Consider the following 21,195-nt stretch of genomic DNA (forward strand, 5'->3'; position numbering starts at 1 on the left):
ATAACTGTAACAGATCGCAAGCAAAGTATTACTAAAATATAAAGTCAAGTGAAAAAAGTAAAAAAAAAATTCAAACAATTGTTTTTCTCCGAACAAAAAATGTGTAAGCAAAACATTATTACGCCCAACTCGATTGCGAAATATTTAACTCTTGTGTACAGACCATAAACTTAGTAGATTGGCTAACTGCTCAAAATATATGTATTTACATGTTGCACCTTAGAATATGAAAGAATGATAAAAACATCTTTTGATGCGCATTAGGCGAGGCGCAGCGTTTGTGTTTCTAAAGAGAAAAAAACATTTTATATTTTTTTGGCTTTTATCTATTTTTGGCGCCCTATCTCAATTCGCTGAAGATTACAGCGAACTAGAATGTAAATAATTTTTACATTTATAAGTAATTGTGTATTTACTGATAACATGTTTTCAAGACTGGTTTTTTGTACAATTTAACTTAAGCATGTATGTATACTTATTCTTAAATCAATGGGATATTTAAGTTTCAACTATGTATTTGTGGCGTATCTCCCTAGAGTCCAATATGAACAAATTATGTGCTACCTATAAACTTTTTTAAAAGAAAGTGGACGCTGATAAAGAAATATAGTCTTTCAAGAATTTAAACTTAACGTATTTTTTACATATAATTGTAATTTTAAAATTCTTCACTTTGTTTTTGATAAACCCAACCCGATACTAAATGATTCTAAACGAGTCTGTTGTGTAAGAAACTCTGCGCTTACAAGATACATAAACATACTTTGAATATTTGCAAAATAATTTCATATTTTCAGAACCACAATTCATACCTAATGACCAATTTTAATATTGTGTTTGTCCTACAATAAAAACTAAGAACAAATGAAGAATAAATCCAACTTTAGGCACTTTTTAAATAGTGTGCTTAACATCAAATTAATAAATATCTCTAACTTTAGGATGCTTGTAAATTCTCATACTAAACAGCAAACAAAATGCTTCACCTGTAATATAAAAATGCATTTTAACTATAAAAAGCAAGGAGCATTAAATAGTAAATTATCTATGGACATACTCAAATATAAATTAAAGTTAATGGAAAATTATATGTAAATGACAGCCAAACTAAACTGGTCAGCCTAAGCTGACGAGTAACATGTTAGCCAATGTAAAGAACAAGAAACACAAAAAAAGAAAAAAAAAACAAATTAGATGGAACACTGCACACACTTCTCGAGCAAAGGAACCTTTCCAAGACTAACTACCTTCACAAATCATATATATATACATAAATATTATCTAATTGACGGTGTTATGCAATTTATAAATGTGATGAATGTCAAAACTTCAACGTATTAAAAAAACAACTCACAAAATAAGTAAACAAAATAACATAAACATTCAAAAAGAATAGTATGAAAGCTGAATGTAGCAAGAACTTAAGTAAGCATTATCCACGATTTTAGAGCTAAGCATATTGCAAAGAGATGTTCTACGGCAGCCACCAACGTTTTATTCGAAAAAAAAACACTTGATTGCAAAGTCAAAGTAAATCCAAACTAAATGCTATTTAAGTCGAAAGCTTCAAGTAGTGCATGAGGCATGAAAATAATTACAAGTATCTCGACATACAAATTGAATGTATGTATGTATGTGTACTTAAGTTAGTGATAAGCCAATGAAAAGTTGATACGAATGCAAACACAACTTAATAAACTTAAAAAATTGCAAATAAAGTAAGGTAATTACTATATCTGGGATGCATATTTTGGACAGTTCGGAATCTGTGGACGATGGTAATGGGCATAGCCGAAATGTAATTTTGGTACCGACCATTTCTGTACTAATATTAATTATAATTTTCTCACTATTTATTGAGTCACACAAATACGGTTCAAAAATTCATTAAAATATATTGAGATTTGAAGATTTTTAAATTTTTTAATTTGTTTTCTGAGTTTTAAATTAAAGTGTTTCACAGCGATTTGGTTGTGACCTGATTACCTATCCTAATTGAAATGAATTTACTATTCAAGGCGGTGCGCATGTCTGCAAAGTAAATTCAATCATCATAAGACCGAAATTGCTGCGTTTTAACACATCTGGTGTCCAGGATAACAGCAAACCAGGTTTCGTAGATGTTACATTTTGAGCAGACAACTGTTGATTGATATCGAAGAGCATTTTAACCATATAGAGCTCCAGTTTTGTATGCACAATACGTTGTTTAGGTTGTGTGGGCTTTGATGGAACATACTGCCGAACATAAGGCGTAAACTGACCTTCAGTCTGTTGCTCAAAGGCTCGTTCCAATTGCAGTGAAATCTATAAACATATCATTTAATTGTGTTATCTGTATTTTATTTAATTTTATCGCTTACATTGTTAGTGCTAAAAATTCGCTTGACTGTATGCGACGCGCTGAAGTGCCAGACATACTTAGTTAAACCCTTATATTTTCCAGATTCAATCTGCACAAGCTGATGCAAGGGACGCCTCTTAATGCCAGCACTGAAGCTCTTGCAAAAGTGCGAAAAAGTTTCCTGCAAACAGATTTATTTATAATCTCATCAGACTGTTATTATTGCTAACTTGCCTTGTGTACGTAAAAACTCTGCTGGACCAAGTGTGTGCTTAAAGCCTGAGCCAGCAATGGAACAATGCTCTCATTCAGCAGCTCTATTACATGATCCAGCCAGCAACTGTAAGCCAAAGCAGGCTGCACTGCTTCATCTACAGTTTCAATCGCATTAGCAGCAACTATGGGATCATTTACAATTAGTGCACGCTTGGCCGGCAAAGGTGGCTGTTTGCGCGCCTTCACCTCGTCCACAATTTCGCTTGCCTTAATAGCTGGCTTCTTTACTACTGCTATTGTGGGCAGCTCTATAGGTGGTAACTGATTGCTAGCCGTTGTTGCTGTAGTTTTAGCAAATATTGCAGGTGGCGCCAATATATTGTAAGGTTCGCTGACTAGCGGGAGCTCCAAATCGTCGCTAGACAAATCGATTTGATTTGTCAACTGGCATTGGTCCATGAGTTCAATATTGCAGTCTGTCAACTCGAGATGCTGGTCTTGTTGCTCTCCATATATATCATAATTGGATAACAATTGTGCATCGTTGGCATAGTGGACCACCGCATTGCCGCTGGTGCCGTTTGCTTGCACAGGTGCTGGCTCAACGTTATATATGACATCCGAAAGTGCATCCGGCATGGACAACAACTGTTTAAAGAATAATAATGCATTTTAATTAATATGCGGCACGTAACTTAATAAAGCTAACTTACATCATCACAGTGCTCATTATCGAAAATGAAAATGTCTTCATTCTGATCCACATCACCGCCTATATTAATGTTCAAACTCAGGCATAAGTCATCGTGTGCCACCTCGCAGAGTGGCGTCTCCAGTTTGTCGGGCATCCAGAAAGATTGTAAACTTTTTGTAAAATTTCCATAAACCGTTTTGCCTTGCGGGGAGCTGAGTAAGCCTGCCAGCACAAGCAGCAAATGGTCGCAGATTTCGTCTTGCATAACTAGCGAATTGTCCGGTTCCAGTATAATCTTTAACTTTCGACATGCACACGCAAATGGCCTTTTTTTTGTGGACAAGCCATTAGCGAGTGCTGTCACATGCAAACGTCCAGCGGGAAACGTATCAGAGCGTTCGCATTTGACGGCAAAAGTGGTGGCATTTAAGCGCTGTACCGACGGCAGTTGCTCCTGCTCTTCGTTCTGCTTGTATAGCTGCCACAGCTGTAGCTTTTGCTCCTGGCTTATGTTCAAGTTCCAGAGTACCTCTCGAGACACATTAAAAACCTGAGCCTTAGGCATTTGGTCACTAGCCTCACGACAGGCTTTGATATGCTGACAATCGCTGGCCTTTTTACACGAATCCACATGGCAGATGGCTTTGCTTGCAACCACAGCTGCATTAGGTTGCAAGGACAAAGTAACATCTTCAATAAACACAAAGTTTCGTGGATGCACCTCTCGATCCCGTTCCTTCGTACGCAATGAGTAAACAGTACGCCCGGCGCGTTGACACATAAGCTGCACACCATCCAAAGCGTTCTTATTTCTCGGACAATCGGTGTTTCGACAGAGAAGCGCTCGATTGCCGTTAATGGCACCACAATCAGCACATTTTCTAAGGCCACGCTGTGTAGGACGTTGTTTTACTTTTAAATCACACGATTTACTTTCGCTGCTCATAACTGCAATGCTGCCAGATCAACCAAATAAGGTCAACATTAATCGATAGGCCTTACAATCCCATATAATTACGTTTTATTCATGCTCTGTAAACAATCAAAACCAACTTGTGCTTCAATCCAATGCGCAACTGTTAGCAACAATTGTTCATTCAGATTGTTGCTCATAAGCTGCAAGCTTAGCGGCAAACCCGCTTTAGACAAACGCACAGGTATGGATACAGCTGGTACTCCAGCCATATTCGCTGGCTGCGTGCAAAAGTCCTGGACAGCGCACTGATCACGATTTGTTAGCGACGAAAAGTCCTTGTAGAGCGGTGCATCGGTTAAAGTAGTTGGCGTTAATAGTATATCGACACGATCTGTTTCCGTGGAAGTCTCAAATACTTTGATAAAGTCTTCAGCTATTAATCTTCTCACTCGCAGAGCTTTTTCAAAGTAGTCATCATAGTTCTTCCGAAGAAGCAAGAAATTACCCGTCAGTATACGCGTTTTGACAACATTGTTAAAGCCCTCAGCGCGGGATTGGGCATAAAGTTGTTCCGTGCTGCGCTCATCATTAGCCCGATGTCCATACTCAATGCCATCGTAGCGTGCCATATTGCTTGCTACTTCACATTGATTTAGTATTGAGTACACAAAAATGCTGGCCGCTGTATTTGGCAACGACACCTGATGCACTTTGGCTCCAGCAGTTTCCAATAAATCGGCAATCTTTGTCCACGTTTCCAAAACTTCGGCAGACAAGCCTTCACAGTGATACTCTTTGGGTATGCCGATGCGCAAAGTACGCAGATTAATTTGGTCCACTTCAGGCAATGTTAGCTTTTTATAAGTCTTTCGTATGGTAGTTGAATCCGGTCCGGCATCCGGTCCAGCCACAGCATTTAAAACTTCTACACAGTCACTAACCGAACGCGTCAATATGCCGGGCACATCCATTGAATTTACCAACGGTATTAGGCCATGACGTGAGCAAAGACCATAGGTAGGTTTAAAGCCCACGACGCCACAATAGGAAGCTGGATTACGCGTTGATCCACCGGTGTCTGACCCAATTGCTCTAGAATAAAAATTTAAATTGAATTCAAAACTTGATTTATATCGATGAAAAATAACTAAATCTATCGATTTATAAGTATTGGTCGCACAGCTGACAAATTTGTTGGGAAACGGTCACACTTTGCCTTAAGCAGACGAAAAATAAAAGTTTACGAAAATTACGTTAAATTTTGTGAGCTGAAGTGATGTCTGCGCTCTTCCGCCTAACCAGCCGCGCCATAGGGCTTCAACGCTCCTTGGCCCTCAATCAGGCTGCCTCACTTCGTGCGTGTCGTAGCATCAAAACTTCACCGAAGAAAGATGAAACAGTCGCCGCGCCTGCAAGCGTTACAACTGAAGATTTTGCAAATCCAAGCCCTAAGAACTGGATGAGCTACGGTTTCGACTACAAAACCGAAGCTGAAGATCGCAAAGCGACAAAGTCAACATTCTTTTTTGCTGTCACACTTTGCCTGGTGTGGGGCACTTTCTATTGGGCATATTTGCCAGATACGCAGCTGCGCGATTGGGCACAACGTGAAGGTTTTCTAGAGCTGCGTCGCCGCGAGCAAGCGGGACTTGATTTGGTCAGCTCCAACTATGTGGACCCGTCCAACATTGCGCTGCCATCGGACGAGGATCTCGGCGACACAGAAATTATCATTTAAACAATTAGTGCACTATACCTTAGTTTGTTTTATAAGCGAATGTTATGTAACGGTAAACGCTGAATGAAGCCCAGACACTGAGCTGCATTCGAATTGCAAATAAAATTACATATTTCAGCATGTAAGCTAATGGCAAAGTAATTTTAACTAGCGCATTCAGCATAAAGGTGTCAATACCCAAGTCTTGTTTTGAAATTTGTGCAGTTTGAGGTTAGAGCGAAAATAAAAAATGTAAACAAACAACCATTTGACTTACGCAAAACACAAGCCAGCTGCCACAGCCGATGCCGAACCTCCCGAACTACCACCTGCTATCCTCCAGTTATCTTGGCTTAAGTCTGCACTCCAAATATTCTTGGTAGGCCCATAAATCGAGTCTACAGTGCCGGCACCCATGCCAAACTGATCCATATTTGTCTTACCCAGCAATACAGCACCGACTTGACGCAATCTGGCGTAGACTGTGGCATCATAAGGCGGCACAAAGTTCTCCAACATGCTGCAAGTTTATTGAAAATCAATTACAGTAATAACATAAATTAGAATATCATTTTACCGTGAGGCACAAGTAGTTGGCACATTTGCTGTGCAGAAATTATCCTTAATAGCAATGGTAACGCCATCCAAGTTGCTTTTGGCTTGTTGTTTTGCATAGCGGTCTGTGGCCTCCTTGGCCTGCTGCCGGGCTTGTTCAGGTGTTAAGCGTATAAATGCATTCAATGTCTGTAACTTAACGGCATCCTCCAAGGCATGCTCCACTACAGTTTGAGGAGTCAGCTGGCCTTTGGTGTAACCACTAGTCAGCTGTAGGATTTGCAGTCAGTAATTGTTTCAATATATTATTAGCTTATTTCACCTGTTTAATGCCCAGCTTTACATGTCTGCGCATTGTGGTTATAAGCTATCAGTATAATAAAATTCGCAACTCTCAATTCACGTACATTTCAGTCAAGAAAAACGACCAAAAAAATAAACAACAAATATTGCACTCAATAAGCACGATACAAAGACTATCGATAAGATTATGTTAGGTTATCGATAGGTTTCAAATTTTAAGGCAGTGGTTTTGACTAACATTTATATTTCGTAAAAGTTGATGTATTAAACATAAAAGTTGCGCAATTTAGCTATTAAAAGTTATTTTATACTGTGCACAGGTGTAAAATGTTCTCCTTCTTATCGATCTTTTTTGTTGGTCACCCCATGTTTTGTGGTTTTATTTATTTCATTGCTTGTCTCCAGAGCTTCTGTTTTTATTTCCTTCTTGACGGTTATAGTGGCTGATTCCTCATCTTCTGTTTCAGATTCGCATTTCTGTGAATATGGAAATGAATTTAGCTTAGTATGGATTACAATTAGATGTTTACATAGAATAATGGAAAATCGGACTGTACAGTTTATGGAATTTACATGCAGTTAGTTTAAGAGTGCATTAAACCAGGGCAACTGTTCGATACCATCAAGAATATTCAACATATCACCCTCATCTTGATCAAATTGAAATGTCGTTTCGTTTTGAAATGCAATTGGAATTGAGTTTTCATTAGAGTTAAACGGGATTTGAATAGCTTCATCTTGATTATTCGCATGTTCTTGATTTTCGAATTTTATGTTACGATCGGTAATGTAAGGATCTTCAAGCCCCAGCCCCAATTCACTACAGTCCATATCAAGTAACATGGCATAATTCTGATCGATTGATTTGGCGAGATCTTCAGCTGTATCTTGATCAAAATCAAAAATACCTTCAGCCAAATCCAATAGATCACTTTGATTATCCCCACTCTCAATGGAATCATCAATGCGCTCACCATCATTGACCACCATACTACACTCACTGCCGCCTGCCGTAAAAATACTTTCGATCAACGATGTGTTCGGTACTTCATACAACTATAGGGGGAAGGGGGATGAGAGGTTGGAATTTTATTCAAAGTTGCGATCACAAGCTTGTTCATTAAACGCTACGATATACTTATTAATCAATATTTAGAGTATAGTATATGTATGTATGCGTGTATCTCTAAAACTTTATGTAGTACATACATATAACAAAATTATTTAGTTATTTAGGCTGTTGTAGTCCAAACGAAGCAACATTTAGTACTGTGAGTGGTGCAGTTATGTATGTAGGCATATGCAATTAGTATGTACACAAATGTAGGCGTGGTAGATAGTGGGTGGTGGTGGTGGTGGTGGTATTAGAAGTGGTAGTAGTAGTAGAAGGCTCAGCCTCTGGTTAACGCACCTTTTGTATATATTGGCGCTTTGCCGGCGCCACACCCAGATGGAGCACACAAGTCGAGTCCTCGAGTATGTTAGCCACTGGCTCTTGGCACACAACCCCGCTGCGTTCAACGCCACAAGCGCGATACAACACCTGACGTTTATCCTCAAGTATATGCTTGCGGCAGTGCTTACAACAAGGCAATGTGCGCTCACCGCACTTGACGCCACCCTCAGTGAACACACACTTGGGCTGACTAGAAGATTTTGTTGGGAGAACAATGTCACGTGTCCGTTTCTCCTTCATTTTCTTGTAGAGCACCGCCTCCATGCCTTGTCTACGATGGTAGCCATTTAATGCCTTGAGCTGTTCATACAGTTTGCGTTCATGTGGCGTTTCTTTGAGTTGATCATGTATGCTACCTGCAAATACGTTAGAGAAGATTATAAATATAGGATTGACTGAAATGTTTTATAATATTCTAATAAATTACAGTATGTCTCACGCTCGCGGCGTATGTCATGCATATAGCTGCGTCGTCTCTGTTTGAATACGTGTTGCAAATGCACTAATTGATCGCGGTATAAGCCCTGTAGTTTGATTAGTTTCTGCTCAGAAAGGCGCACTGCCTCTGCCCGTGTGTAGACGCCTGCATGCCTTAAAAATAATATGATTACAAATTGTTTAGATACAGTTAAGGCTTAAGGCTTAGGGCTTACTTGAGAGGATCATCTTCTTCAGAATCGACACTTTCATAGTCTGATTCAAAGAATTCCAAGTCACGTGCGGTATTCTTCAAGCACGGCGGTTCATCGGCATTGCTTGAGCTGTCTGACGCATAATCCAGATTTCGACGTCGTTTGCGTACGCTGGCAACAACATGCTCAATTGGATTGGTATGATCCTGATTAACTACGTGGAAAATTATAAAATACAGCATGGGAGGGGGTCAAGTCAAAGTGAACTTACCGAATGGTGTTACGTGTGGAGACACTACATCAATCTCATCATCGTCATGCTCCTGTTTGGGCAACTCTTGTTTAATATCTTCTATATTGACATGATGTGTTAGGCTACTCAAAAGTGTTTCATTGGTTTCCACACGACTACGTAAGCGACCCACTGATAAGTGTGTCTTTTGCAACTGTGTCTGACGGTTGTGCTCAAAGCAGAGCGTAGTCAATATTTGTTCCTTTTTAGTATCAAGCTTGGGCACAGCATTGATGCATTTTCTGCCATTTGGGTAGACATGTGTGCACTGGCGGTAGTTGGCGCGTGGATCGCGCAAAATGTGCCGTATACAATACTCATAGCCATCAATGCGCATCAAGCTACACTCGTATGTGGGATTGCTGCAGTATTTTATTTTTGCCAGCTCGCTGTGAATTTGTTCTCGCAGCTTCTGCTCCTTTTCCGGCGTGCATGCAGTGCTTGTTATGCGTGCGCATTGTCGCATTTGATTTGGTGAAAAACTAGCCATTTATTTTTGTTTTCTCTCAAAAATTGTTAAATTCTTAATAGCACGCAATTGACAGAAAACAGGGTTGTTGACAATATAAAAGAATCGATTTTATTTGTTATTGAACAGAGAAGGAAGAAGTCACGATACATTTTACAAATTATCGGTATCGAATATCTATCTCTGTAGAAAATATAAACAGCACAGAAAAACGAGGGAAAACAATTAAAGTAATAATAATAATTAAAAAACGTTAATTTATGTATAGCATTTAAGGAAAATGAAGGAAGAAAACGATTCAATGGGCGACACTGAGCCCGAGGATATATCGGAAAACCAAAACACTATACCCCAACCACAGCATCAGGCGTCACAAAAGCGCAGGCACAGCTATGTTTGGAACTACTTTACTCAAGTGCCTGAACATTTAGAAGTCTTTAGATGTAAAGTGTGTAGTGAAACATTTGGCAACAAGACGGCTAATTTGGGCCGACATTTGCAAACAGTGCATGGCATTAGCGATATTGTGAGTAACTATAATCTGTTTACATATGCATATGTATATCCGGTACTTACTGTACCTTAAAAGTTGCAGCATCGTGAAAATTCAGTTAGAAAAGGTCGTCCCAATCGCAGCTTTGTATGGAACTTTTGCACCAAGCTCGATGAGAAACGAGCCCTATGTCATTTGTGCAAGAAGGTGCTATACTTCGGTGGCGGCAACACCTCAAACATAACGAAGCATTTGCGGCGCATGCATGCAGAAAAAATAGAGGAAGCTGTAAGTAGTATTGCAAGGGTTTCGCCTATTACACAATTTAATTTCTTTTAAAACTGCTTTAGTCCAAACACATACCAGGCATTGGTCGCTCGGATGCTGATTGGATTAAGAGGGACCGAAAGAGCTATATTTGGAATTACTGCGAGAAGCTGTCTGAGAATTCCGTAATGTGTAACTTGTGCAATAGGCGAATGCGATTTCACGGAACGGCGAATGTTATAACGCATCTGCAACGCAGGCATGGCATTATGGGGGAGGACACTGTCGTAAAAGTCGAAGAAGGGGGCAGCGTGCAAGAGGCTGCCACGTCAAGTACAAATGAGCAGATAACAAGATCCAGTCGGAGCAGCAGTAATGGCTGCTTTGCATGGAGGTTCATGACGCGAGTGTCCGATGAAACAGTACGCTGTCTTATATGCCTCAAGGATTTATCTTTCCAAGGCACAAGCAATTTGCAGCGCCATCTTCATCGCATGCACAATGTTGTCTGGAATGGAAGCAGCTCTGACGAGTCGGCGGCAACTAAACTGGAACAAGACAGCGAGATAACGCTATTAGCTTTTTGCGAGGCTACCAACGATGCAACCGTGTGGAAGTGCCAAATGTGTGATGCACACTTTGAGCACAACGACAACATGGAGGAGACAGTGGTCAAGCATATGGTTCGAGTACATGGCGCTGCTCTGCGAAGTGAAATGGATGTAAGTAAAGTAAATGAGCCTCATCTATATATTTAATTAATTTGCTAATAATCTAGGATTATGCTCCGGAAAATGAGGATGAAACCATTCATGCACTATACACTAATGTGCTCAAGGAAGATACCAGTGCTGTTAATGAGCACGATGGCGTGCAAATTGAAGTGGCCAATGTCGAGGCAGATGAAGAACTCTACCATGCTATTATAGAAGAAGAAGACATGCACGAAATTGTGGAGATTAGCGATCAGGTAATTGAAGAAGACACCTATGTGGATTCGGCATCTGGTTATTCAGTTTACCCAGTCGATTATGAGAGCAATGAAAGCACCGATGCTCAGTTGGTAACGACTACAATACAGGCCGACGACACGCCAGCCATACGCATGCTTAAGGAGGATCTGCTACGTCAACAGGCATCGTACTTTAGTGAAAAGGCTGCCTACTATCGGATGCAAAAATATCTGATCGCTCAGCAAGTGCGCAAGGAGCGACTGCAAATTGAAAAGCTTAAATCAACTCATGCCGTAGATAATAATATTGTGAGCTAATCAAAATTTATGCCCTTGCTCTCAGTTTTATTCTTAATGGATTACATAAAGTTATGTATTTTATTCATTTTAATTTTAAGCATACATATACCTACTAAAACTAAAGTGTTAGATCTTTTAATAATAATGTTCATTTAAAAAACAGAAGAACTTTAATTGACCTAATTTAATTGGTTTCTACTACATTCATGTCGAGCAGCAGTTTCTTTGTTTGCAAATCGACTAATCGACGTTTGGCTCTTGCCAGATCGGCCATTTCATTATAATATATAGTTTCTGCCTTGAGCTTCTCGTCCAGCTGTGTTGTCTCTGTATAAGAATTTGCGTCGCAGCCTTGGTCCATGGAGTGCTGCACTGTGGATTGTTCCTCATCGCAGCTGCGGGGCATCATCATATCAGAATTGTCAACGACATATTCGTAGAAGGGTTCCTATGCCAAACTAAATTTAGCATTCATAGATACTAGCCATATAATATACACATACCTCATCGTCCACTATATCGTTGACCTTCTCAATAATGCTGTCTACATCATCAAAATCGACCTTCTCTAGTGGATCCACTTGTCTGCGCTCTTCGGGCGCCATTGTCTCCTTCTTAGGTGATACTAAGCTGTGCTGGGAGTAGCTCAAATTCTTGGACAGATTGTGATGGCGTCGAATAATATGCCGCATCAAATTGGACGAGGAGTGCTTCGACGATAGCGTTTTGCTACAGTGTTTGCACCTGGCCATAAACTCGGATATGCGCACAAAATGCGCCCAAAGCTTGTTGTTTTTCCCAATAACTTTGTTACGAACATCCGTGTGGGAATTCTGTTGCTCATGTCTTACTTGTTGCACTTGTTGCTGATTGTCCATTATGGTGCGCACAGCAGATTTGGTCTCATGCATTTGTTCATTCGGTTCTGGCGAAGGGGCATTCAATTCCTCCCTTAATTCCGCCAGCATTTTGCCTTCGTCGCCGGCAAAGATAGCGCGCGCTAATAATTTATGATTCCTTATTAGATGTCGCGTCAGATTTGATGATGTGTGTTTAGACGACAGCGTCTTGTCACAGTGTTTGCATTGTACAATATATTCTGTAAGCCGATGAAAGTGTGATAAAGCCTTCGCATTGCGTCCAACCATGTTTACATTTAACGATTCAGTTCAATGTTCACTATTTACGACAAGAATCCAGTTTTTTTTGTTATTGGTACATAAATGGCTATGGTTCACGTACAGTTTTTTTTGACTCTTAGTGAGCCCATGGATGACAGTGTATTACTACACGTATAGAGTATGGATGCATATAAACTATAGTTGTCTCTTTTGCAATCATAGCAGCTCTGGTAAGTGCTGCCCATCGCTTTGAAATAAACTAAAACGGTTGTCCAAGGACTGAAAATAGCAGTTAGGATTTCAAATTAATTTATTTTGATTTTTGAATAAATTTATTATTATATGAATAAATACAAGTATATATGTATGTATATATTATATATTTATATACACGTGTTTATGAATTTTTTTCATAAGTTTGTGGAAACATTTCAGTTATACACAATAAGAACAGCAAGAGCAACATACATTTAAGTGTTCAAATGAATTTTCAATTTGGTTTTGCTCTGTGTTTTTTTTATTGTAATCATTTTCGAGTCTTCTTTAAATCGCATAGGAGACTCTTTTTTAACATCAAGAGAACTTAGACTAAGAACTGAGACTCGTCAATGTGATTTCTGTTACAACATTCCAACACATGCTAGTAGAATATCTTTTAAATTTTATAAATAAACATATTTTATTTGTTTTTTTAATACCTTTTATATACTGTCATTCAAGGCCAGAAGGTCTCTTCCCAATTGTTTATTTTATTGATTGTTGTTTTATTAATTGCCCAATATATAGTGCTATTTTCGATTAATATTTGAATTCAGCGCTTGGAGTCCCAAATTTATGCAGATCAGCTGCGGTTTGTTTATGACTATGTTTTTTTGAGTGACAATAGGTGGCGTTATTTTTTTTTTTTTTTAATTCTGCAAAATGCAGTGTTCTATCAATGGAGATCAACTGTGGTTTGTTTTGCTTACCTTTTCTGCTAATTGACAATAGGTGGCGTTATTTTGTTGTTGAAAACTCTACAGCACTGCTTAAAAGTGTTGCTTACATCGAGCGTTCAAAGCAGCCCTGCGAAAGTGCTGCCCATCGATATCAAATAACCTAAAAGTTTTGACACGAGGTCTTTTCCTTTCTTTCTCGCGTTTTACTCCAACATGGGTGAGTGTCGGCTTGTGAAAAATGTAATAAAATATCAAGAAAATCGATGCAAGAATGTGAACAACTACTCAAATATGTGCACACTATGAGTCTGAATGCATCCAGACAAATGAATATATGAAAAATGTAAAATTTAGCTTATAATTATGCACTTGCTAGCGAGGGCAGCGCCGCGTGTTTTCATGTGTGTGGTTTTTGTGTGTATGTGTGCGATTTTCTTGATATTTAACAGCAGTTAAATGCAGCAGCATTAAATGATATTTATACTAATTATTTGCTTTTATTTTGTGTTTTAAGGTATTAGCCGTGATAGTGCACACAAGCGTCGCGCCACTGGTGGCAAGCGCAAGTCGCTCCGCAAGAAGCGCAAGTTCGAGTTAGGCCGCCCCGCAGCCAACACCAAGGTACGGTAACAACGATCGTATTCAGCCGTAAATGAAAATCTACACTAAAATGATGTTATCGCGTGTCAACTGTAAACGCACTCGACTTGTTCGTGGGCAAAACACCTTTGATGATCAAAAAGCATTATGTTCGGACTACTGATTTTACCGCTACAACAATATATTATTTATTTGTTGACTTAAGCATGATTTTAATATGATCCCGCCTCTTTGCAGCTTGGTGGCTCTCGCGTCCACAAGGTCCGCACTCGTGGAGGCAACAGCAAAATGCGTGCTCTGCGCTTGGAGAACGGTAACTTCGCGTGGGCCTCTGAAGGCGTTGCACGCAAGACGCGTATTGCCGATGTCGTCTACAATGCCTCCAACAACGAGCTGGTGCGCACCAAGACTCTTGTAAAGAACAGCATTGTGGTTATCGATGCCACGCCATTCCGTCAATGGTACGAGTCACACTATGTGCTGCCTCTGGGACGCAAGCGTAACCCCAAGCACGCCCAGAAGGAGGATGAGAACGATGTGCTGACCAAGAAACGAAGCGACAAGGTCATGAAGAAGTACTTGGAGCGCCAAAAGTACGGCAAGGTCGAGCAGGCCTTGGAGGATCAGTTCACTTCTGGTCGTATCCTAGGTGCGTACTTAGCAATATCAAATAACTAGCTTTTGTCAGTCAATGATGTAAAAACCCTAGCGATCCAGCTACTTTATTGTATTAATCTTGTTTTAAGTGCGATGCAAGCCAGTTGGGCGTGAATATGGCTTGTCATAGTTACTCTGAGCTACTATAATCCAAATTATTTATTTATTGTTATGTAGAATGGCTTTAAATGCATTGTTTTATTTGGCTTTACAGCTTGCATTTCATCCCGCCCCGGACAGTGCGGTCGCTCTGATGGCTACATTCTGGAAGGCAAGGAGTTAGAGTTCTACCTTAAGAAGATCAAGTCTAAGAAATAAAGGCACTAGAAAGGCGCTTGCAAAACGACAACTGATTTGCAGACAGAAAACAATAAAACGGCTTGTTTTTTTTTATAAAAGAAAGATGAAATAGATTTTGTTTCACCAAACATTTGTATATAACTATTTAATATAGTTAATGTAACCTTTGAGCTACTGCTCTCAAAAGGTAGTGAAGAGTTAATTGTTTGGCATGACTGGGGGTTATTCACGAATTCATACAATGCAATGCAGGTGTAACCAAAAATTATTGTGTCTGTGTTGCTTTAAAAAGCGACTTAGACTAATTTTAGTTGTGAATATGTGATTTTTCACAGGATTAGATTTTCTGAATAAGAAACAAGTTTGTAATGATACATGAGAAATTGCTTAGTCAGTTTTGCTTTGGTAAATAAGTTCCGACTGCAGTGATAATGATAGTCTAAAAAATAATTTGCCTAATTACATTGTAAACATTTTACAAATTCAATTAAATTGCATTAAATTTGAGAGTTCACGTCGAAATATTAACTTATCTCATCATTACTGAAATAATATTTCACAAGTTGGAATTTCCAGGTAATGAATTGTATTAGATTTATGCTTAAAAATTATATATTTTTTTCATTTGTTTCTATCCAAAAGATTTTACTTTATAGTACAGTATGATACACAATATACGTAAGTAATAACAATAGTTCAAATATCATTCGTATTAGTGGCTATAATTACATAACACAAGCAAGGCGAGTCACATAAGAAAGAATACAACAAATTCCTTGCAATTTGTACTGCCAATAACAAATGGCCTTTTCAGTTAAATGATTCTAGCTTAGCAGCGTTCTGTTGTTTAATGTTCAAATAGCATTGTCATAAGTGCCATTAGTGCAATGCCAAAGATGAGGGCCAACAGCTGTTTGATAGATTCCTTGCGCTCCTCCTCCTTCAAGAGATCGGGTAATACTGTAACCAACGAAATGTGAAGAAACCCGCCAGCGGTGAATGGCATAATCCATGATGTGCGCGCCTCTAAAAAAGGTAAAAGAGCATTAGCAATGGGGGAATAAAGCTTGTATGCAATTGCTTTACCCATGGCTGAAGTGACGCCTGAGCCACCAATAGCCACCAGAGCACCCAACAGTCCGGCGCTAGCCGTTAGTAATTGAGCACGCGCCGCATCCCAACGACTAAAACCGGAACGTAAGAGTATGGCAAAATCACCCACCTCATGTGGAATTTCATGCACTGCAAAAACAGAATTAAAATAAGAATATATATATTGGTAGAATGTGCTTATAGTTAACTTACAAAGTATAGCAAATGTTGCCAGCACACCGTGCCTGAAGGAGACCAAAAAGGAGCCGGCCACAGCCAGACCATGTGTGAAGTTATCTATAGAGTTTGCCAGCAAATTTAGATAGCCTGCCACCTTTTTAGGCTGCTCCTTCTGCACTTTGGCTTTTTGTTCGCGTTCGCGTAAAAAGCAGACTTTATCCACATCCTCAATGTCACAGGCACCCCCACAGCTGTCGGCTGTCTGTCCTTCGGGTAGCTTGCCACCATGACGACGCAGCAAACAGTTAGCTATCTCAACACACTTGGGCTGAGGATTCTCCTCATCAGCACAGGTATACCCCGAGAAGATTTTCTCGACTATGGTGAAGATGAGTATGCCAGCAAGTACCCAGAGGCCAGAGCGTAATGAAGGATGACTATCTGCGCCTATAATGTGGGATTTTAATTAAACCACAAATGATAAGCAAATTGCATGACTCACTCTGACTCTGATTATCGCCCTCCCAGGCCTCGGGTAGTAAATGCAAAAAAACATCACCCAGAAGACCGCCGACTGCAAAGCTCAGCAGCACACGTAGAAATTTCGATTCGGCAGCTGCAATAAAATAATAAAATAGTTACATATATAAATGTATAAAGTAAAGGTGGCTACATCCGACTTACGATCTTTATATCCGTCCTTGGCCAGTTTTTCATCTGTGGGTATAATGAGTAGAGGAAATATGCCGCTGAGTCCAATGACCACCGATCCTAGCAGTGAGAATACCCAAGGTGTATATTCGAAGCTTTTTAGGTATTCTGGCATATATTGATTCACCAAACTGGAGCAGATCGCACCGAAATGCTCCTCAAAGAAACCGCTGCTCATGTTCATGCTTCAGGTGCGCTTTCTTGCGTGTGTGGGTGTATATATTCTTTGGTTTTAACTTTTGATTTGGTTTCAAATTTGGCGCCTTTTTATTTCCTTGACATGTCCTTCCAAAAGTGCAAAATGGCTGCCAAGTTATTTTACTATAAATAGATACTTTAAAGATTTGAAAATATGAATTTAAATTTCAAAAATTGAGAAACATTTTTTTTTAATATGCTTAACAAAGTATATTTTTTCAAAGTCGCCTAGCAACGGACAACTTGTGCATGGCCAACATTGTTGATAGATATTATTTGACACATGGTGATATATAAATCCATTTAAGCAACAAGACGATGTCCATGCAGCCCTAGGCAACAGCCTCAACCTCAGTCCGCTACAATAACTTATCGTTCAAGCTTAACTATGATTATAAACTTTTGTAAGGCTCTATGTTTTCCATCAACTGTCAAATAAAAGCGTGGAGGATCTAAGCATGACGAACGGGTTTGAAAGAAACAGATGTTTAAGAAATATCTAAAAAGTTACAGAGGAATATCTATATATATATATATGCTATATATAAATATAAAATCTTCTGCTTTGAACCTATATAAACATAAATTTTTGTCTCTTGAAATAGTTGCTCATTATTTTTTTACTTAATTTCCAACATATTTTAATTTTTAAGTTAATTCCGGAAATAATAATCTTGATGTATTACAATTTCTATGATACAGTATTCTAATAACAAAAATCTTGAATTCAGTGAAAACTACTGAACGCAAATACTAAATGAGTGAGCACAAATCGCAGATACAAGCACTTATTAAGTTAAGGTATAAAGCCCAAGAATAACCAACTAGTATAACAAAAGAAATCCTCAGCTGTTGGCAAGCACAGGGAGACTGAACAAAAATTCAAGTATCAGAAGGTTCTTGGTTAGCACATAGGCACCACCAATTCGAGAACGTGCCGCACTGATTTATGACACATTTCACTTCAGTTTGCCACAATGATTTGATGTCTGTGTTGTAGCTTAAATTGTTGAATTTTTACCGATAAGATATTTGTATATGTATGTATGTACGTATATGAAGCATATAAATAGACGCCACTTATGTGAGCTTCAAGTAATCCTTTGCACGCTAAGCTTTGGGACTAACTAAGTGTCAAAGGAGCGTCAAATGTGGATAAATAATGAGAAACGTGATTTTCTGACTGCCCCAACGATATCTTTATAGGTATATATGCTGATACTGCAACTGGACGTTTCACATTTGCAAATTGATAACACACGTACAACAAGTGTATTTGCTTTTATTTTCAAATATCACGTATACGTCACCAATGCAAAATTGGCATGGCAAATGCTTTTAAACGGTTTCTATTAACGAGTTTTACGTTAACACTCGAGCCACAATTGAATTTAAACTGAATTGAATCGCAGCCATTCCACCCAACCGCCCATTGCCCCACCAATGTCAGCGTCAATTGCGACTGCGGTTCTACTTATCAAGAGCAAAGGCAAAAACACTGAAACTTGTTTGTGGCTAGTTTGTATACAACGTGCGATTACAAAGCTAATCAAAGTAGACGCACTTTAATAGTTGATAAATAAATGCATTTGTTTTCTTTTTTATGAGCTGTGGCTTCCTTATCACTAAAATGATATACCGTTATAAATAAAACCTAAAATATATTTTATATATTTTGCAAATCCTTGATTTGATTGACAAACCCAGTTCCATTTTACAATTAAAACGTTTTATACACTTGGATATTTTTTAATTTAATTTTTAATAAACTATTAACAAGACAATAACTTGGGCTGCTTATGAACCGGTGAGAAACAAACGCATACAGACATACACATATTGACAAAAAGAGCAAACTGACTAATTTATACCTGTTTTTGTTTATATAGCTCTAGGCTAAATACCAAACCGAAAAGACGCAAATACAAAACTCTCAGAAACTGAAAAGCAAGCGCAAAGGTTTTTAGTCAGTTGATATCACATTAGATACACACATTTGTATTTTAGCAAAAACACATTTCAATTATAGAAATTGACACACACACATACACTTTTGTATAGTAATAGAGGACAAAGCCCTGTATAGCGCGATTTTTGAATCTTGAACTAAAGTTGTTGTTGCTGCCGGCGTGGTTTTGAACTTGATTTGTAGCATCCGTGTGTGTGTTTTGTTGTTGCTTTTGTAATTGTCCAACTTCTACATAAAATATAATCCAATTACAATATATGTACTTGCAAACTCACTTGACTAGCGCAAATGCTGAAATTTATGTTCGCGTCGTAGTCTAATCGCGCCAGCTACTGAAAACGTAATGCCGCAAGAGATGCGTTGCCCTAGCTTTTTATGATATACGTATAGATACAATATAGAACTGTCCGATATGTTTTAGTTTTATTTTGTGCATGTATGTACATACATACATACATACTTAAGTGTAGGTGGGGGAACAACATTTCTTTATTGTCAACTGCAATTTTAAGTCATTCGCTTCTGATTGTTCTTTTTCTGAGCTTCAAATAGCGCAGATTATTTTTCACGCTGCTTTCAACCAGTATAAAAATATGAGAGAGTCGAGCACTTGGTGCTATCAACGAAACGTGCTGAAGCTCACAAATCAATTGATTGAAAACTGCAATTTAATCGAACGATAAAATTGTTTTTGGGTAGTGAATGAGGCAAAACTGCAGGTGAGTAGGAACGTTCAACATATGTATGTACATACGTATGTATTTATGTACAATCCAACGTTCGGAAAATAAAAATACAAAGACGTAATGACGAAATGATAAGAGACTAACCGCGTGAGTAGATCAGCTGTGCTTGCAGTGTGGGAGAGAGCGCAAGCGTGTAAGATAGAGAGTGAAAACATGGCGTCGTTTGCTCACGACACTTGCAATAAAAAAAAAATACATACATATATATGTTTACTTAGCCGTATACAAGACAAAGGATTGTGAAATTAAAAAGGCACTGATAAATAAATTATTGAATAGAGCTACATAAATAGCGCTTTGCATGGTGGATCTACAATGCCATAAAACCAGATTTTGTTCCAAAAACCAGTTTGTCATTTCCCTCAAATCAATTGTGGTTATTGTACATACATATGTATGTGTGTATGTGCTTACTATGGCGACTACGTTATCGCTTTGATAAAGACTCAAAACAATAATGGTTCTCGCACAGAATCTTTAGTGCTGCTTGCAAAAATAACAAATATAGGCACAGCGGTTGTATGTTAGATTAAAAATCGATGTGTTGCGTAGGTAAAGGTCAATAACACTGCACTTCCGCCTTACCGTTTGTTGCAGCTTGCGGTTGCAATTGCAGTTTCGCCCTCAAATCGTAAATGGAGCTTCTTGCATTTATTGAGCTTGCTTATTGCACTTTTGAGCACAGTAGTTTTAATTTTGTAGTGTCTGTACAAGACAAATAATGCAAAAATATGCTTAATGCGCAGTATTTATCAGCACTAATGACGCTTTAGGTGTACAATGGTATGTATGCCCGGCCACTAATCTGCACTGAGACTGAGTAACTGGACGTTTAATTCGAGTTGCTTACAATTTACCGAATTTTGTATAACACTTTTATTAAATTTACGGAGAGTTTGACACAGTTAGTATTTTGTTTTCAATCTTGTTGTTTCGTCGATGGCATTTACAACCTAAATGAAACAGGTATATTGCAATGCAAGCGCTTTTGTTTTGATTTTATGCGAAAAAACCAAACACTCACAAAACAGCTGATGCACGCCGCACGAACTATCGTCTGAATTTAATTTCGATAAA

At 38.7% G+C, this 21,195-nt stretch overlaps 8 protein-coding genes and 1 non-coding gene across 13 annotated transcripts; 4 read left to right on the forward strand and 5 right to left on the reverse strand.

Annotated features, from left to right (window-relative positions):
• Positions 1 to 1,903: 1,903 nt before the first annotated feature.
• Positions 1,904 to 4,211, reverse strand: LOC108602987. Its single transcript, XM_017991377.1, has 4 exons — positions 3,274 to 4,211; positions 2,579 to 3,208; positions 2,364 to 2,525; positions 1,904 to 2,307 (listed from the first exon to the last, which is right to left on the reverse strand). Exons 1-4 carry the CDS (start codon positions 4,198 to 4,200, stop codon positions 2,014 to 2,016), a joined length of 2,013 nt encoding a protein of 670 aa, XP_017846866.1. The 5' UTR covers positions 4,201 to 4,211; the 3' UTR covers positions 1,904 to 2,013.
• Positions 4,212 to 4,234: 23 nt separating this feature from the next.
• Positions 4,235 to 6,874, reverse strand: LOC108602990 (glutamyl-tRNA(Gln) amidotransferase subunit A, mitochondrial). The gene is made up of 4 exons (XM_017991384.1): positions 6,765 to 6,874; positions 6,465 to 6,712; positions 6,165 to 6,407; positions 4,235 to 5,262 (listed from the first exon to the last, which is right to left on the reverse strand). Exons 1-4 carry the CDS (start codon positions 6,795 to 6,797, stop codon positions 4,269 to 4,271), a joined length of 1,518 nt encoding a protein of 505 aa, XP_017846873.1. The 5' UTR covers positions 6,798 to 6,874; the 3' UTR covers positions 4,235 to 4,268.
• On the forward strand, positions 5,364 to 6,038 carry LOC108602992 (NADH dehydrogenase [ubiquinone] 1 beta subcomplex subunit 11, mitochondrial). Its single transcript, XM_017991386.1, has one exon. The coding sequence runs from the start codon at positions 5,447 to 5,449 to the stop codon at positions 5,906 to 5,908; it is 462 nt and encodes a 153-aa protein (XP_017846875.1). The 5' UTR covers positions 5,364 to 5,446; the 3' UTR covers positions 5,909 to 6,038.
• Positions 6,875 to 6,981: 107 nt separating the features above from the next.
• Positions 6,982 to 9,676, reverse strand: LOC108602988 (KAT8 regulatory NSL complex subunit 2). Of its 3 annotated transcripts, none has more exons than XM_017991378.1 (6): positions 9,105 to 9,676; positions 8,855 to 9,047; positions 8,629 to 8,792; positions 8,157 to 8,557; positions 7,303 to 7,801; positions 7,132 to 7,222 (listed from the first exon to the last, which is right to left on the reverse strand). In XM_017991378.1, the coding sequence occupies exons 1-5, from the start codon at positions 9,613 to 9,615 to the stop codon at positions 7,325 to 7,327; spliced, it is 1,746 nt and encodes a 581-aa protein (XP_017846867.1). In that variant the 5' UTR covers positions 9,616 to 9,676; the 3' UTR covers positions 7,132 to 7,222; positions 7,303 to 7,324. The 3 variants fall into 3 exon arrangements, with proteins under 3 accessions (XP_017846870.1, XP_017846867.1, XP_017846869.1); XM_017991380.1 differs by having other exon boundaries at positions 7,133 to 7,222; positions 7,319 to 7,801; XM_017991381.1 differs by lacking the exon at positions 7,303 to 7,801 and having other exon boundaries at positions 6,982 to 7,222.
• A 111-nt stretch (positions 9,677 to 9,787) lies between these two features.
• Positions 9,788 to 11,660, forward strand: LOC108602989 (maker224). Of its 2 annotated transcripts, none has more exons than XM_017991382.2 (4): positions 9,788 to 10,120; positions 10,184 to 10,375; positions 10,438 to 11,076; positions 11,133 to 11,660. In XM_017991382.2, the coding sequence occupies exons 1-4, from the start codon at positions 9,875 to 9,877 to the stop codon at positions 11,622 to 11,624; spliced, it is 1,569 nt and encodes a 522-aa protein (XP_017846871.1). In that variant the 5' UTR covers positions 9,788 to 9,874; the 3' UTR covers positions 11,625 to 11,660. The 2 variants fall into 2 exon arrangements, with proteins under 2 accessions (XP_017846871.1, XP_017846872.1); XM_017991383.2 differs by having other exon boundaries at positions 10,190 to 10,375.
• A 74-nt stretch (positions 11,661 to 11,734) lies between these two features.
• LOC108602991 lies at positions 11,735 to 12,873 on the reverse strand. The gene is made up of 2 exons (XM_017991385.2): positions 12,110 to 12,873; positions 11,735 to 12,054 (listed from the first exon to the last, which is right to left on the reverse strand). Exons 1-2 carry the CDS (start codon positions 12,752 to 12,754, stop codon positions 11,791 to 11,793), a joined length of 909 nt encoding a protein of 302 aa, XP_017846874.1. The 5' UTR covers positions 12,755 to 12,873; the 3' UTR covers positions 11,735 to 11,790.
• Positions 12,874 to 13,785: 912 nt separating this feature from the next.
• Positions 13,786 to 15,299, forward strand: LOC108601739 (40S ribosomal protein S8). Its single transcript, XM_017989659.1, has 4 exons — positions 13,786 to 13,882; positions 14,180 to 14,286; positions 14,503 to 14,914; positions 15,137 to 15,299. Exons 1-4 carry the CDS (start codon positions 13,879 to 13,881, stop codon positions 15,238 to 15,240), a joined length of 627 nt encoding a protein of 208 aa, XP_017845148.1. The 5' UTR covers positions 13,786 to 13,878; the 3' UTR covers positions 15,241 to 15,299.
• On the forward strand, positions 15,017 to 15,063 carry LOC117134887. Its single transcript, XR_004458901.1, has one exon. It is a non-coding gene; the product is annotated as a small nucleolar RNA R442 (small nucleolar RNA).
• Positions 15,300 to 15,901: 602 nt separating the features above from the next.
• Positions 15,902 to 21,045, reverse strand: LOC108603396 (zinc transporter ZIP13 homolog). Of its 2 annotated transcripts, none has more exons than XM_017992179.2 (6): positions 20,704 to 21,045; positions 17,179 to 17,526; positions 16,997 to 17,110; positions 16,528 to 16,941; positions 16,309 to 16,464; positions 15,902 to 16,248 (listed from the first exon to the last, which is right to left on the reverse strand). In XM_017992179.2, exons 2-6 carry the CDS (start codon positions 17,387 to 17,389, stop codon positions 16,070 to 16,072), a joined length of 1,074 nt encoding a protein of 357 aa, XP_017847668.1. In that variant the 5' UTR covers positions 17,390 to 17,526; positions 20,704 to 21,045; the 3' UTR covers positions 15,902 to 16,069. The 2 variants fall into 2 exon arrangements, with proteins under 2 accessions (XP_017847668.1, XP_017847667.1); XM_017992178.2 differs by having other exon boundaries at positions 17,179 to 17,539.
• Between the last annotated feature and the right edge of the window lie 150 nt (positions 21,046 to 21,195).

Source organism: Drosophila busckii, chromosome 3R, assembly GCF_011750605.1.
Source record: "Drosophila busckii strain San Diego stock center, stock number 13000-0081.31 chromosome 3R, ASM1175060v1, whole genome shotgun sequence".
Lineage (NCBI taxonomy): Eukaryota > Metazoa > Arthropoda > Insecta > Diptera > Drosophilidae > Drosophila > Drosophila busckii.

Bases quoted from the DNA above. Each gene is read 5' to 3' on its own strand.
- LOC108602987 (XM_017991377.1), bottom strand. From the start codon at position 4,200: ATGAGCAGCGAAAGTAAATCGTGTGATTTAAAAGTAAAACAACGTCCT. The intron at 2,526-2,578 runs GCAAGTTAGCAA...ATCTGTTTGCAG, and splicing joins AGAGTTTTTACGTACACAAG to GAAACTTTTTCGCACTTTTG. The intron at 2,308-2,363 runs GTAAGCGATAAA...ATATGTTTATAG, and splicing joins GAATTTTTAGCACTAACAAT to ATTTCACTGCAATTGGAACG.
- LOC108602992 (XM_017991386.1), top strand. From the start codon at position 5,447: ATGTCTGCGCTCTTCCGCCTAACCAGCCGCGCCATAGGGCTTCAACGC.
- LOC108602990 (XM_017991384.1), bottom strand. From the start codon at position 6,797: ATGCGCAGACATGTAAAGCTGGGCATTAAACAG. The intron at 6,713-6,764 runs GTGAAATAAGCT...CAAATCCTACAG, and splicing joins TAAAGCTGGGCATTAAACAG to CTGACTAGTGGTTACACCAA. The intron at 5,263-6,164 runs GTAAGTCAAATG...TTTTTATTCTAG, and splicing joins GCAGCTGGCTTGTGTTTTGC to AGCAATTGGGTCAGACACCG.
- LOC108602988 (XM_017991378.1), bottom strand. From the start codon at position 9,615: ATGGCTAGTTTTTCACCAAATCAAATGCGACAATGCGCACGCATAACA. The intron at 8,793-8,854 runs GTAAGCCCTAAG...ATTATTTTTAAG, and splicing joins GAAGAAGATGATCCTCTCAA to GCATGCAGGCGTCTACACAC. The intron at 7,802-8,156 runs GTGCGTTAACCA...TTCCCCCTATAG, and splicing joins AGCGCCAATATATACAAAAG to TTGTATGAAGTACCGAACAC.
- LOC108602989 (XM_017991382.2), top strand. From the start codon at position 9,875: ATGAAGGAAGAAAACGATTCAATGGGCGACACTGAGCCCGAGGATATA. The intron at 10,121-10,183 runs GTGAGTAACTAT...GTACCTTAAAAG, and splicing joins TGCATGGCATTAGCGATATT to TTGCAGCATCGTGAAAATTC. The intron at 11,077-11,132 runs GTAAGTAAAGTA...CTAATAATCTAG, and splicing joins CTCTGCGAAGTGAAATGGAT to GATTATGCTCCGGAAAATGA.
- LOC108602991 (XM_017991385.2), bottom strand. From the start codon at position 12,754: ATGGTTGGACGCAATGCGAAGGCTTTATCACACTTTCATCGGCTTACA. The intron at 12,055-12,109 runs GTATGTGTATAT...AGTTTGGCATAG, and splicing joins ACGATATAGTGGACGATGAG to GAACCCTTCTACGAATATGT.
- LOC108601739 (XM_017989659.1), top strand. The intron at 14,287-14,502 runs GTACGGTAACAA...GCCTCTTTGCAG, and splicing joins GCCCCGCAGCCAACACCAAG to CTTGGTGGCTCTCGCGTCCA. The intron at 14,915-15,136 runs GTGCGTACTTAG...TTGGCTTTACAG, and splicing joins CACTTCTGGTCGTATCCTAG to CTTGCATTTCATCCCGCCCC.
- LOC108603396 (XM_017992179.2), bottom strand. From the start codon at position 17,389: ATGAACATGAGCAGCGGTTTCTTTGAGGAGCATTTCGGTGCGATCTGC. The intron at 16,942-16,996 runs GTGAGTCATGCA...CCCACATTATAG, and splicing joins GGGCGATAATCAGAGTCAGA to GCGCAGATAGTCATCCTTCA. The intron at 16,249-16,308 runs GTAAAGCAATTG...TACCTTTTTTAG, and splicing joins AGGCGTCACTTCAGCCATGG to AGGCGCGCACATCATGGATT.